This window comes from Hemiscyllium ocellatum, chromosome 19 (assembly GCF_020745735.1).
Source record: "Hemiscyllium ocellatum isolate sHemOce1 chromosome 19, sHemOce1.pat.X.cur, whole genome shotgun sequence".
Taxonomy (NCBI): domain Eukaryota; kingdom Metazoa; phylum Chordata; class Chondrichthyes; order Orectolobiformes; family Hemiscylliidae; genus Hemiscyllium; species Hemiscyllium ocellatum.
This window is the reverse complement of record NC_083419.1, coordinates 69929625-69941760: the sequence shown is the minus strand read 5'-3', so window position 1 is coordinate 69941760 and position 12136 is coordinate 69929625. Positions and strand designations below refer to the sequence as shown.

Below are 12136 nucleotides of genomic sequence, written 5' to 3'. Positions count from 1 at the left end.
GACTCAGAGATTTGACCAGCTACACTAATTCCACTTTGCAGCAGTAGACCCATAGCTTTGAATGCCACAACACTCCAAGTCTCATCCAAGTTCTTTTTGAAGGCTTTAGGTTTTGAAGGTAGTGTAGAATCATAGAATCATAGAATCCCTACAGTGTGGAAACAGGCCTTTTGGCCCACCAAGTCCACACCAACCATCCGAAGAGTAACACACCCAGACCCAATCCCCCTACTCTATTACTCTACATTCAAGTCGAAAGGTGTGGCACTGGAAACGCACAGCAGGTCAGGCAGCATCTGAGGAGCAGGAGAGTCGATGTTTCGGGCTAAGCCCTTCTTCAGGAATTCCTGATGAAGCCATTCCTGATGAAGGGCTTATACCTACCACATTGGCACTCCTGCCCCTCGGATGCTGCCTGACCTGCTGTGCGTTTCCAGTGCCACACTTTTTGACTCTGATCTCTCATTCTACATTTCCCCTGACTAATTCACCTAACCTACATGTCACTGAACACTATGGGCAATTTAGCATGGCCAATTCACCTAATCTCCACGTCCTTGGACTGTGGGAGGAAACCGGAGCACACCCATGCAGACACAGGGAGAATGTGCAAACGCCACACAGACAGTTGCTCAAGGCTGGGATCAAACCTGGATACCTGGCACTGTGAGGCAGCAGTGCTAACCATTGAGCCACCTTGCCACCCATTACCCTCTAGATGAAAATAATTTTGCCTCATATTTTAATTATTTTTTAAAAATTAACTCACGGGATGTGGCTGTCTCTGACTAGGCCAGTATTCATTGGCCACCGCTAATTGTCATGTCTATGCAGAGCAGTTGCAAAACACGAATACACTGTAGATTAACATACAACAAACTTCCACACACTTGGTGGTTTCTGGAATTAAAAATTAGTTTAAAAATCTGGTGTAATAGTGACCACTGTCGATTCTCATAACAACCCATCTGATTCACTACTGCCCTTGAGGGAACATGATGGTCTAGTGGCATTTTTGCTTGACTGTTAATCCGGAAACCCAGGTCATGTTCCGGGAACATGGATTCAAAACCTACCATGGCAGCTGGTGGAACTTAAATTCAATAAAAATCTGGAATTAAGAGTCTGGTGATGATCATTGTTGGTTATCAGAAAAACCCATCTGGTTCACTCATGTCCTTTACGGATGGAAACTGCCATCTTTTTGAGACCTACATGTGACTCCAGACCCACAGCAATGACTGTTAATTCTCTGGGTAATTAGGACAATGAATGCTGGTCTAGCCAGAGACACCCGCATCCCGTGAATGAATTAAAGAAAAGGAACCCTCCCACCCATGTGATTCCAGACTCACTGTAATGTGGCCAACTCATAAGCTGAAACAAAAAACTGTGGATCTGAATTTATAAAAATGAAAATAGAAATTGAGTGAGGGTTGACCAGAATAATGCCAAGGTTTTAAGGGAGGCATGATGAGGACAGTTTAACCCGACTAGACTTGTATGTCTTTGAGAATCAGTGGCGAAAGGGGTAACTGATCTGAGAGGTGGTCTCGGGAACTTGTGGTTATGGATGGAGAGTTCACCTATCTGGTGGGCCAGAGTGGATCAGGTCAGACTTTAGATCCGAGGGTTTGATGCTGGTTCCAGCTGCTATGGGGTTGGGAAACTGCCTCCTTGCCCTCTCCCTGGCTGGTGTCCCTCTGCGGTAAGTCAGACCTGGTCCTGGATGCAACACTCCAGCAGTAGTTCCTCATAATGCTGAGAGTTTCAGGATTTTGATCCAGTGATAGGAAAACCAAGGCAATATGGTTGTCAGGATGGAGTGTAGCTCAGAGGAGAATATGCATATCATTCACTTCTCCTATAATGGGGTAAAGACAGTGACATCTGAGGCAATAGACTGGGGTAGAAAGCTGGCCTGATAGTGGAATGTACATACAGCAGACCTGTCAGTCCCATCCTACTGTATTTCGGAATGTTATCTCTCCTGGTTTGTTCCAGGTGGGATCAGATGGAAAAGGATGTTAATGTGAGGAACATCCCTTACCACATGTGTCGATTGTTTGACCAGATGCAGACCTCAAAGTCTGGTCAAGTGAGCGCAGAGATGTTTCTTCGGTGTCTCAAGCTGAACCATGTAAAAGGTATGTCACTACTGTTTTCAAATAATAGGTAGTGCTTGGAATGGAGCCTTGTACTTACTCCCAGAGCAAATTGTTTCTGAACGATTCAGGTTGTGTAACTGAAATGCAGTCACAAAAAGGACATTTAATCAATTATAAGAGGGACTTGCATTTCTGTTGAATTTCAAAATGTTCCAGAGAACTTTACAGTCATTGATGTACCTGTTTGAATTGTACTTTTAATGTAAGGAATGTAACAATCAGTCCAATCTGACCAAGCTCAAAGAATGTTTTCATGTGATATCAGTTGATAAATATTGAGCAACGCAACGGGGTTTATTACTTGAATATTGCCATTGAATCTTTTATATTCATCTGAGAGGGTTTGCCATTCATTCAAAACCAGCCTCTACTGTCCTGGAGTAATCAGTTGGATCAGTGGCTCAGTGATGCCTCACTGCACCAGGGCTCCAGGTTCGATTCCAGCCTCATGTGGAGTTTGCACATTTTTCCCGGGTCTGCGTGGGTTTCCTCCAGGTGCTGCAGTTTCCTCCCACAATTCAAAGACCTGCAGGTCAGGTGAATTGGCCATGCTAAATTGCTCATAGTGTTAGGTGCATTAGTCAGGGGGAAATATAGGGTAGGACAATGGGTCTGGGTGGGTTACTCTTCAGAGGGTCAGTGTGGTCTTTTTGGGCCGAAGGGCCTATTTCCATGCTGTAAGGATTCTAACATCTAACTAAGAAGTGGAATGTATGACTTTATGGCACATCTTCTTCTTCTATGCCTTTTCTCTCTGATATCTTTCTTTGTCTCAGTGTCTCTCTCTATCTGTCTATCCCTATGTCTCTCTTTGCTGCTTTCTAATGCTTTTCCTCTCTCTCTCTCTGAATGTCACTCCCAACTTCGTCTGTTTTCCTGTGTCTCCCCTTTTTTAAAATCTCTATTTGTCTGTCTCTGTCTCTATATCTCCCTTTTTCTCTCTCTCTCTCTGTATGTATCTCACTTTCTTTCCATCTCTCTCAACCCCTCTCTCTGGATGTCTCTCATTCTATATATTTTGTCTCCCTCTGTCTTTTTGTGTATGTGTGTGTCTCTCTCTCTCTCTCAATGTAGCTTTCTTCCCCACCCACCCTATTGTCTATGTCACTCCATGCTCTCTCATTTTCTCTCTCCCTCTCTCTGACTGTTCTCTCTCTCCTTCAATCTTTCTCTGTTAACCTCTCTCTTTCTATCTATCTCTATCTCTCTGAATATGTCACTCTCAGTCTGTTTATGTCTCTCTATCTCTTCTGTCTTTCATGTTCTTTCTCACTTTCTCGACGTATCTCTCCTCATGCAACTCTGTGTCCCTCTCTACATTTCCCTCTCTCTTTACATCTCTACCTTAAATATTTATCTGTCTCTTTCTTGAATGTACTGTTCTGTGATAGACAAATTCTACAGTTTAGCTACTCTTTATACATGCATAGAGTCATAGAGTCATAGAGATGTACAGCATGGAAACAGACCCTTCAGTCCAACCCATCCATGCCGACCAGATATCCCAAACCAATCTAGTCCTACCTGCAAGCACCTGGCCCATATCCCTCCAAATCCTTCCTATTCATATACCCATCCAAATGCCTCTTAAATGTTGCAATTGTACCAGCCTCCATCACTTCCTCTGGCAGCTCATTCCATACACGTACCACCCTCTGTGTGAAAAAGTTGCCCCTTAGGTCTCTTTTATATCTTTTCACTCTCACCCTGAACCTGTGCTCTCTAGTTCTGGACTCCTCGACCCCAGGGAAAAGACTTTGTCTATTTATCCTATCCATGCCCCTCATGATTTTGTAAACCTCTATAAGGTCACCCCTCAGCCTCTGGGGTGACAGGGAAAACAGCCCCAGCTTGTTCAGTCTCTCCCCATAGCTCAAAACTTCCAACCCTGGCAACATCCTAAAAAATCTTTTCTGAAACCTTTCAAATTTCACAACATCTTTTGCACGCAATATTCCAACAGTGACCTAACCAATATCCTGTACAGCCACAACATGACCTCCCAACTCCTGTACTCAATACTCTGACCAATAAAGGAAAGCATACCAAACACCTTCACTATCCTAGCTTCCTGTATATATGCAGGTGAACACACGCATACATGAATACACATATGCAAACACACACACACACTCAAAGCATGACATAAGATGTGATTTTGATCACTGGAACAGATACTATGTTGGATATAGCACAGTTTGAGTTCCTGGTGATGGGTGAATGTTTTCACCTTAATCCTCGCATGTAGACAGAATTAGTAAGGCTGTGTTTGCTGTCACTCTGTCATCCTTCTGAGGATATTGGAGAGCAGACAATGTGGCACAAAAATTCCATGTAGGCTGGAGTGAGGAACCAGGGCAGATTCATTTTGTTAGAATAGTACAGAAAAGGCCCTTTGGCCCATTGAGTCCGTACTGCTAAAGCCGATGTTAATCTGTATGAATCCCATTTTCCAGCACTGGGCTCATAACCTTGAATGTTATGACTTCTTAAAGGTTGTGAGGTTTCCTGTCTCAACCACCCCCTACCGGGCAGTGCACCACCAGCGATTCCCCTCCCCCCAAAAAAACCTCCTGCCTTTCACTTTAAAATTATGCCTCCTTATTATTAATCCTTACACTAAGGGGAGCAGCTGCTTTCTATCCACCCTGTGACTGCTCCTCGTAATTTTATAGACCTCTATCAGGATGTCCTCCATCTTCTTTGCTCCAAAGAAAACAACCCAAGCTTATCAGTCTCTCTTTACAGCTAAACTGCTCCATCCCTCTGCAGAGCAGTGATTCTCCTCTGCACCCCCTCCAGTGCAATCACATCCTTCCTATTGTGTGGTGACCAGAACTACACACAGTACTCCAGCTGTGGCCTAACTAAAGTTCTGTGCATCTCCAACATAATCTTCCTGTTCTCATCATCAATACCACAACTGATAAAGGCAAGTATTCCGTTTGCCTCTTAACTACCCAATTCGCCTGTCCTGTCACCCTTCAGGGAATCTGTGGCACACGCACCCGGTGTTCCTCTGAGTTTCCTAATGTCCTGCCAGTCATTGGGTACTCCATTATCTTGTTCCTTCTTCCAAAGTGTATCACCTCACACTTATCAGATTAAATTCCATCTGCCACCAATCTGCCCATTTGACCAATCTGTTTATAGACTCCTGAAACTTAAGACCTTCTTCCTCAGTTTTAACCAACCGACCAGTCTCCATGTCATCCACAAACCTACTTATTAATTCCCTACATCACCTACATCATTATTGGCAGCCACAAACAATAAGGGGACTAGCACTGATCCCTATGTGGCGCCACTGCAAACCAGGGTCCAGACACACAAACTGCCTTCTACCACCACCCTCTGCCTTTTGTCACTCAACCAGATTTGGATACAACTTGCCAAGTTACCCTGGATTGCATGTGCTTTTACCTTCTTCATCAAAGGCCTTAACTGAAATCCATATAATTACATCAACTGCACTCTTCTCAATTACACTCCTGACCACTTCCTCAAAACATGTTCATCATGACTCTCTCTGACTATTCCTGATAAATCTCACTTCTCTAAATGGAGATTAATTCTCTCCTTCAGTATTTCCTCTAATAGTTTCCCTACCACTGATGTTAGACTCATTGCTCTATAGTTCCCTGGTCTATCTCTACCACCTTTCTTGTAAAGTGGAATCACATGAGCTGTCCTCAAGTCCTCTGCTACCTCCCCTGTGGTCAGAGAGGAATTAAAAAGGTTAGGGTCTTTGAGATTTCCTCCCTGTCATTCCTCTGCAGCCTGTGATGCAACTCATCTGGACCTGGGGATTTGTCCACATTTAAACTTGCCAAAACCTCCAATGCCTCTTCACTCTGTGTCAATCTGCTCAAGAGCGTTAGTGAATCATTCCAATTTTCTTAACAAACTGACGTAGTCACTGTTCTGATATTGATACCAAATTCCCAAATTTGTCGAAATTACTTCCACAACAAGTCTGCACTTGTAAGGGGGAGCTGAGTTGAGCACAGAGGGGGACCTGGTGATGTGAGTTGCTGCTGTCTGAATCCGTTGTGATGGTGGCTGTGATCCCATGAGAGATTCCTGCTGCTGCTGGGCCCTGCTCAGGAAAGTCCGACCTCTGCCATTGCCAGTCTGGCCCAGTTGTAGTTGGAGTGCTGGAGTTGATCCGCCTCTGAGTGAGAGAATTGGTTTCACCAGTTTATATATGTGACAGAAAGAGATGAAATAAGATTAGGTATAGATTTACTTAGCGGAGGTAGAGAATAGCTTCTTGGGTCAGGTGCAGGATTGAATTGAAAGGTTGGGAGGTTATGTTAAACATATGACAAGCCTTAGCTAGGCCACATTTGGAATGCCAGCTGTGTGAGGGCCCTGCTTGTGTATCATGGCAATGAAATCAGACATGAGCAACTCTTTGTGCCTGGATTAAAATCCTGTATAAGGTGTGCTGTTTGGTGTAAATCAAATCTGGTGATTAATCTGACACGTTTCTATTTTTTTTAAGCATACACACAGAATGATGCAGCGGAACTGTTTCTCAACATTTTTAACCTTTTACTGGATCACTTACAAATTTCAGCTATTGTAAGTATAGCAATTCTTATCTCCATTCAAATTCAACCTGTATAACAACTGAACAATTCACTTCCTCAAAACATCAACAGCCAGTCACAGTCTAGGTATTTTCCTAATCAACCTGTTCAATGATGCTATTCCACATCTCTGGAGCAGGTGGGAGTTGAAGCTGGGCCTCCTGGTCCAGAGGTTGGAATATTGGGCACTACCATAAGTCCTGAAGAAGGGCTTATGCCCGAAACGTTGATTCTCCTTCTCCTTTGATGCTGCCTGACCTGCTGCACTTTTCCAGCAACACATTTTTAAACTACCGTAAGTCTTCCCCATTTGTAATCAACGTGTTCGATGTGTTGTGATCCGCAGCAGGTGGGAGTTCAAACAAGGTAGGAATACTATCACTGAGCTCAAAACGCCCTCCCCATGACAATGTAAATACAGAATACCAGGAAATAATGGGACATAGAGTAATAATCATTCCCTACAGAGAGAGCCTCAGGTTAGTCATTCCTTACAGAGGGAGCCTAGGATTACAGTTGTTCCACATTTCACATTGTTACTCTGCCAAAATCCAGTTGTACATTTACTCTGTTGTGTGTCACTATTAAAATTTTAATCTGTACATGTTTGCACATCATTTGTCTGATGTTTACTCTGTTCATTGTTATTCTGTTTCTTGTCATGTTGTTGCTCTGTTTATGCTTCATATTGTTGTTTTTATTACTTTTCTTCTCAGTGTTAATCTGTTGTTTAATCTTCTCAATGGTGGTTAAAAGGAACAATTCCCAGCATGCCCTGCAGATGCACCATATGCATGATGTGGGACTGACTATGTGCTTGTCCCAGAGTTCTGCTTTCAATTTGTGGCAGTTGTATACAGGTGTAATGCCCTGTGGGTGGAGCAATTCTGTGAGACTTGCTGTGATACTGTATGCCAGGCTGCAAGTCGGCAGCTGAGAAATTGATCCCATTGTGAAACATGGCTGCTGTCGCAGACTGGAACTGCCAATAGGTGCAGCTCATTGCTGGAGTTAGAGTTCAAGAGGAACTCTGGGAGTCAGTTACTGCAGTAAGGAAGGTTGATGTCTTGGGACATCAAAAGAAACTTTGTGGATAGAGTTTAGAAATGAAAAGGGGGCAGTCACACTGTTAGGAGTGTATTACAGGTCCTGAAATAGTCACCAGGCTATTAGGGAAGCAGACGTGTAGACAATTCACTGCAGTGTGTAAAGTCATTAATAGGGTAATTATATTCGGGGATTTAACTTCCCCAACATTAACTGGGATAATTATAGTTTAAAGGGTTTAGATAGTTAAGAATTTTTGAGAGCCTTTTATACGAGCAGATGGTCCTATTTATCTAGCAGATGGTGCTAGACTTAATTCCGGGGAATGAACCTACACTGTGTTCAAGGTGGCAGTAGGGGAGTGCTTTAATGGCAGTGACCACAACACCATACATTTTACATTTGTAATGGAAAAAGAAAAATATAGCCTGCAAAGCATTTTGGATTGAGTGTTATGAAGGTTAAGGGGTACTGTACCTTTAAGAGAGTTAATAGCGAGCAGAACTACCTGACAGCACCAAGTGCTCTGAACAAGATATCATGTAATCTTTTGGTCCAGCAGCTAGGGTAGCTGGTTGCCTGTAGACAACAACAAATTCAAATTAGGCCAATCAGTTTAAACTATACCCCAAAAAATACCAAACAGCAATCAAGTTTGAATTTAGTATATTGATATTGTTAAAAGTCAATGACACAATCCAATGCTTTGGGATATAAGACCGGGCAAAATTGAACAGTTGTGGGAGAGAATTGCCAAAAGACCAACAGATGTAGGTTGCTAGTGAGAGCTCTGAGTGGTACCTGTGTAAATAAGGAGTTTGCACAGAGGGAAAAAAACACTGACCTGGAGAGCAAATCTACAGAGGAAGATTCGACAGCTGGCTGGTTTTGAAACTTGAAATTTCTGGTAAATCTTACTTGGGGCTTTTTTTTCAGACTAGCATTATAGGAGGGAAAGTAAAAGATAGATTAGAGGAAGGAGTTGTAAATAGTTGTTAGTTAGTTATTCTCTGTTATACTTTAAGAAATAAAGTTGTTACTTTCTACTTTAACTAGCTCTTGGCCTCTCGAATTTTCACAGATTACTGTGTTTCAAATTAACAGAGGGGGTTTACCCCCATGTCGTAATATGACAATGGCTGATTTTATTAAAATAAAGCAGTGTACTCTGGCCAAAGTACACTGTGAACAGTTACTGAAGGATAAAATCACAGCAGAACAGTGGGAGGCACTCAAAAAAGGATCTGGGAAGGGTACAGGTCCAACATGTTCCATTCAGGATGCAGTATAAGAGAAACAAGCACAGAGATGTCTCGAAATATTTAGCACTGGATAAAAACGGAAAAGAAAGGTATATAACTGGTATAAAGGAAGCAATTTAACGGAGGACTTAGAGGAGTATAGAAAGTGTAGAAGTGTAAAAAATGAAAAGAAAGAGCATGAGAAAATGTTGGTGGGCAAGGTTAGGTGGAATCTCAAGATATTCAACAAATGTATTAAGAGGGAGAGAATAACCAGGGAATGGGTCAGGGCCATTAGGGACCAAGGAGGCAATCTGTGCATGGAGCTGAAAAATATTGTTTGAGTGTTACATGAATACTTCACATCTGTCTTTACTTGGGAGAAGGAGGACTTTGGTACAGAATTTAAGAAGATGATGACAATGAGGAGGTTTATAAAGGGAGTGAGAAAGTGGTGGAAGTTTTGGTGGATTTAAAAGTGGACAAATGTTGAAGATAGTGGATGTGATGCCAATCAAGCAGGCTGCTTTGGTGGAGGTGCTGGTGTTGGACTGGGGTGTACAAAGTTAAAAATCACACAACACCAGGTCATAGTCCAACAGGTTTAATTGGAAGCACTAGCTTTCGAAGCGATGCTCCTTCATCAACCACCTGATGAAGGAGCGTCGCTCCGAAAGCTACTGCTTCCAATTAAACCCATTGGACTATAACCTGGTGTTGTGTGATTTTTGCTTTGTTCTGGATTGTAACAAGCTTCTTGTGTGTTGTTGGAGCTGCAATCATCCAGGCATGTGGGGAGTATTCCATCACACTCCTGGGTTGTGTCCCCTTAGTGTTGTTGTTGCTCCTGGCATGTGTACCCTTCAGATTGTTACTCCCTGTCAAGAACATTTGCTCCATTTTTTGAAGTAAGATTCAATTTTCTTCATATTACCTCCTGGCCAGGCTGAGGAGATGAAGAGACTGTATGAGATCAAAGTGGAACAGCTTGTGCAGTGTCCGTGTGGCGAAGTTACTGTGAAAGACAGCAGGTTTTGGAGCCTACCTGTACCAGTGAATGAGACCCAGTGCGGCAAAGATTTTTCGCTGGTAGGTAGAACTCATCCTTTTGTGTTTGATATAACGAAGAGATTCAGGCTGAACATTGGCTGGACAATGTACCAGAGTTCTCATTCAAGGTAAAGCTGGGGTCATACTCACCGAAGGTCAATTGAAAGAGGCAATAATCATGAAGAAATAATGTGAGATTAAAGAGGCCAGGACCAGTGAGAAGTGACCCAGAGACTGCATTCAGGTTTGTCAGGCTGCGCCCTGAGGAATGGAAAGTAAGAGAGATACTTTAATAGTGTAGCAGGCAGTATTAAGCATAAGCTGAAAATGTGTTGCTGGAAAAGCGCAGCAGGTCAGGCAGCATCCAAGGAACAGGAGAATCAACATTTCGGACATAAGCCCTTCTTCAGGAACACATTTTCAGCTCTGATCTCCAGCATCTGCAGTCCTCACTTTCTCCTCCAGTATTAAACATAAGCATTGAAACTGTGTGAATGGATGAGCTAGGCTCAACAAGATAGCCTCACAAAAAGCAGTTAAAGAGTGAGCTTTCAAGAAGATTACAAAATACTTTGCAGATTTGAGAAAGAACATGGAACACTATAGCACAGTACAGGCCCTTCAGCTCCTGATGTTAGATTAGATATCTTACAGTGTGGAAACAGGCCCTTCGGCCCACCAAGTCCACACCGACCCACTGAAGCGCAACCACCCAGACCCAGTCCCCTACATTTACCCCTGCCCCTAACACTCCAGGCAATTTAGCATGGCCAATTCACCTAACCCACATATTGTTGGACTGTGGGAGAAAATCCACACAGACACGGGGAGAATGTGCAAACTCCACACAGGCAGTCGCCTGAGGCGGGAATTGAACCCGGGTCTCTAGCAATGTGAGGCAGCAGTGCTAACTACTGTGCCACCGTGCCAACCTTTTATCCTACCCTAAGATCAAGCTAACCTACATAACCTTCATTTTACTATCATCCATGTCCTATCCAAGAGTCGCTTGAATGTCCCTTATGTATCTGACTCTACTACCGCTGCTGGCAGTGCATTCCATGCATCCATCACGCTGACATTTCCCCTAAATCTTCCTCCAATCACCTTAAAATTATCCCCTCTCGTGATATACATTTCCACCATGGGAAGAAAGTCTCTGGCTACCCACTCTATCTGTGCCTCTCATCATCTTGTACACCTCTATCAAGTCACCTCTCACTCTCTTCACTCCAATGAGAAAAGCCCCAGCTCCCGAACCTTTCTTCATAAGACATGCCCTCCAATCCAGGCAGCATCTTGGGAAATCTCCTCTCCACCCTCTCTAAAACTTCCACATGTTTTGTTATGGACTAGGCCAAACCTGTCAAAACATTTTTAAGCAGGTAGCCCAGATCGTAACTTTGCTATTTGTTTGGCTAGGTGTATAGTGGATATTCCCAGAGTAAATTAGCTGGGTCGACTGTCAAGTTTTAAACAAACAAAATTTATTTACAAAATTATGGAATGAAATACAAAGAACAGAAAACAGAATGCTGGATAACTTACCCTATCCAAATCCAATTTAATGATGCTTTAAGATTAGATTACTTACAGTGTGGAAACAGGCCCACCGGCCCAACAAGTCCACACTGACCCACCGAAGTGCAACCCACCCATACCCCTACATTTACCCCTTACCTAACACCATGGGCAATTTAGCATGGCCAATTCACCTGGCCCGCACATCTTTGTGACTGTGGGAGGAAACTGGAGCACCCGGAGGAAACCCAAGCAGACACGGGGAGAACGTGCAAACTCCACACAGTCAGTCGCCTGAGTCGGGAATTGAACCCAGGTCTCTAGCGCTGTGACGCTGTGGTGCTAACCACTGTGCCACCGTGCTGCCCACATGTGCCACTGTGCCGCCCGTGCTGTTCCGAAAATACGCACAGCAGTCCCAATACACACCTCCCTTAGCACAAACAGTAAACAATGACACAGGCAGTTCGAAATCAAAAAGGCAGAAGGACAGAGAAAAGGCTTCCAATTTACC

The 12136-nt window shown here is 43.5% G+C and overlaps 1 protein-coding gene across 2 annotated transcripts in view; it reads left to right on the top strand.

Annotated features, from left to right (window-relative positions):
* usp18 (ubiquitin specific peptidase 18) overlaps positions 1–12136 on the top strand; it is an 87069-nt gene that overhangs the window by 39249 nt on the left and 35684 nt on the right. For both annotated transcript variants that reach the window (XM_060839536.1, XM_060839535.1), the window contains exons 5-7: positions 2005–2147; positions 6676–6755; positions 9997–10140. In XM_060839536.1, coding sequence (XP_060695519.1) covers positions 2005–2147; positions 6676–6755; positions 9997–10140 — 367 coding nt within the window. The remainder of the gene's footprint in view (positions 1–2004; positions 2148–6675; positions 6756–9996; positions 10141–12136) is intronic.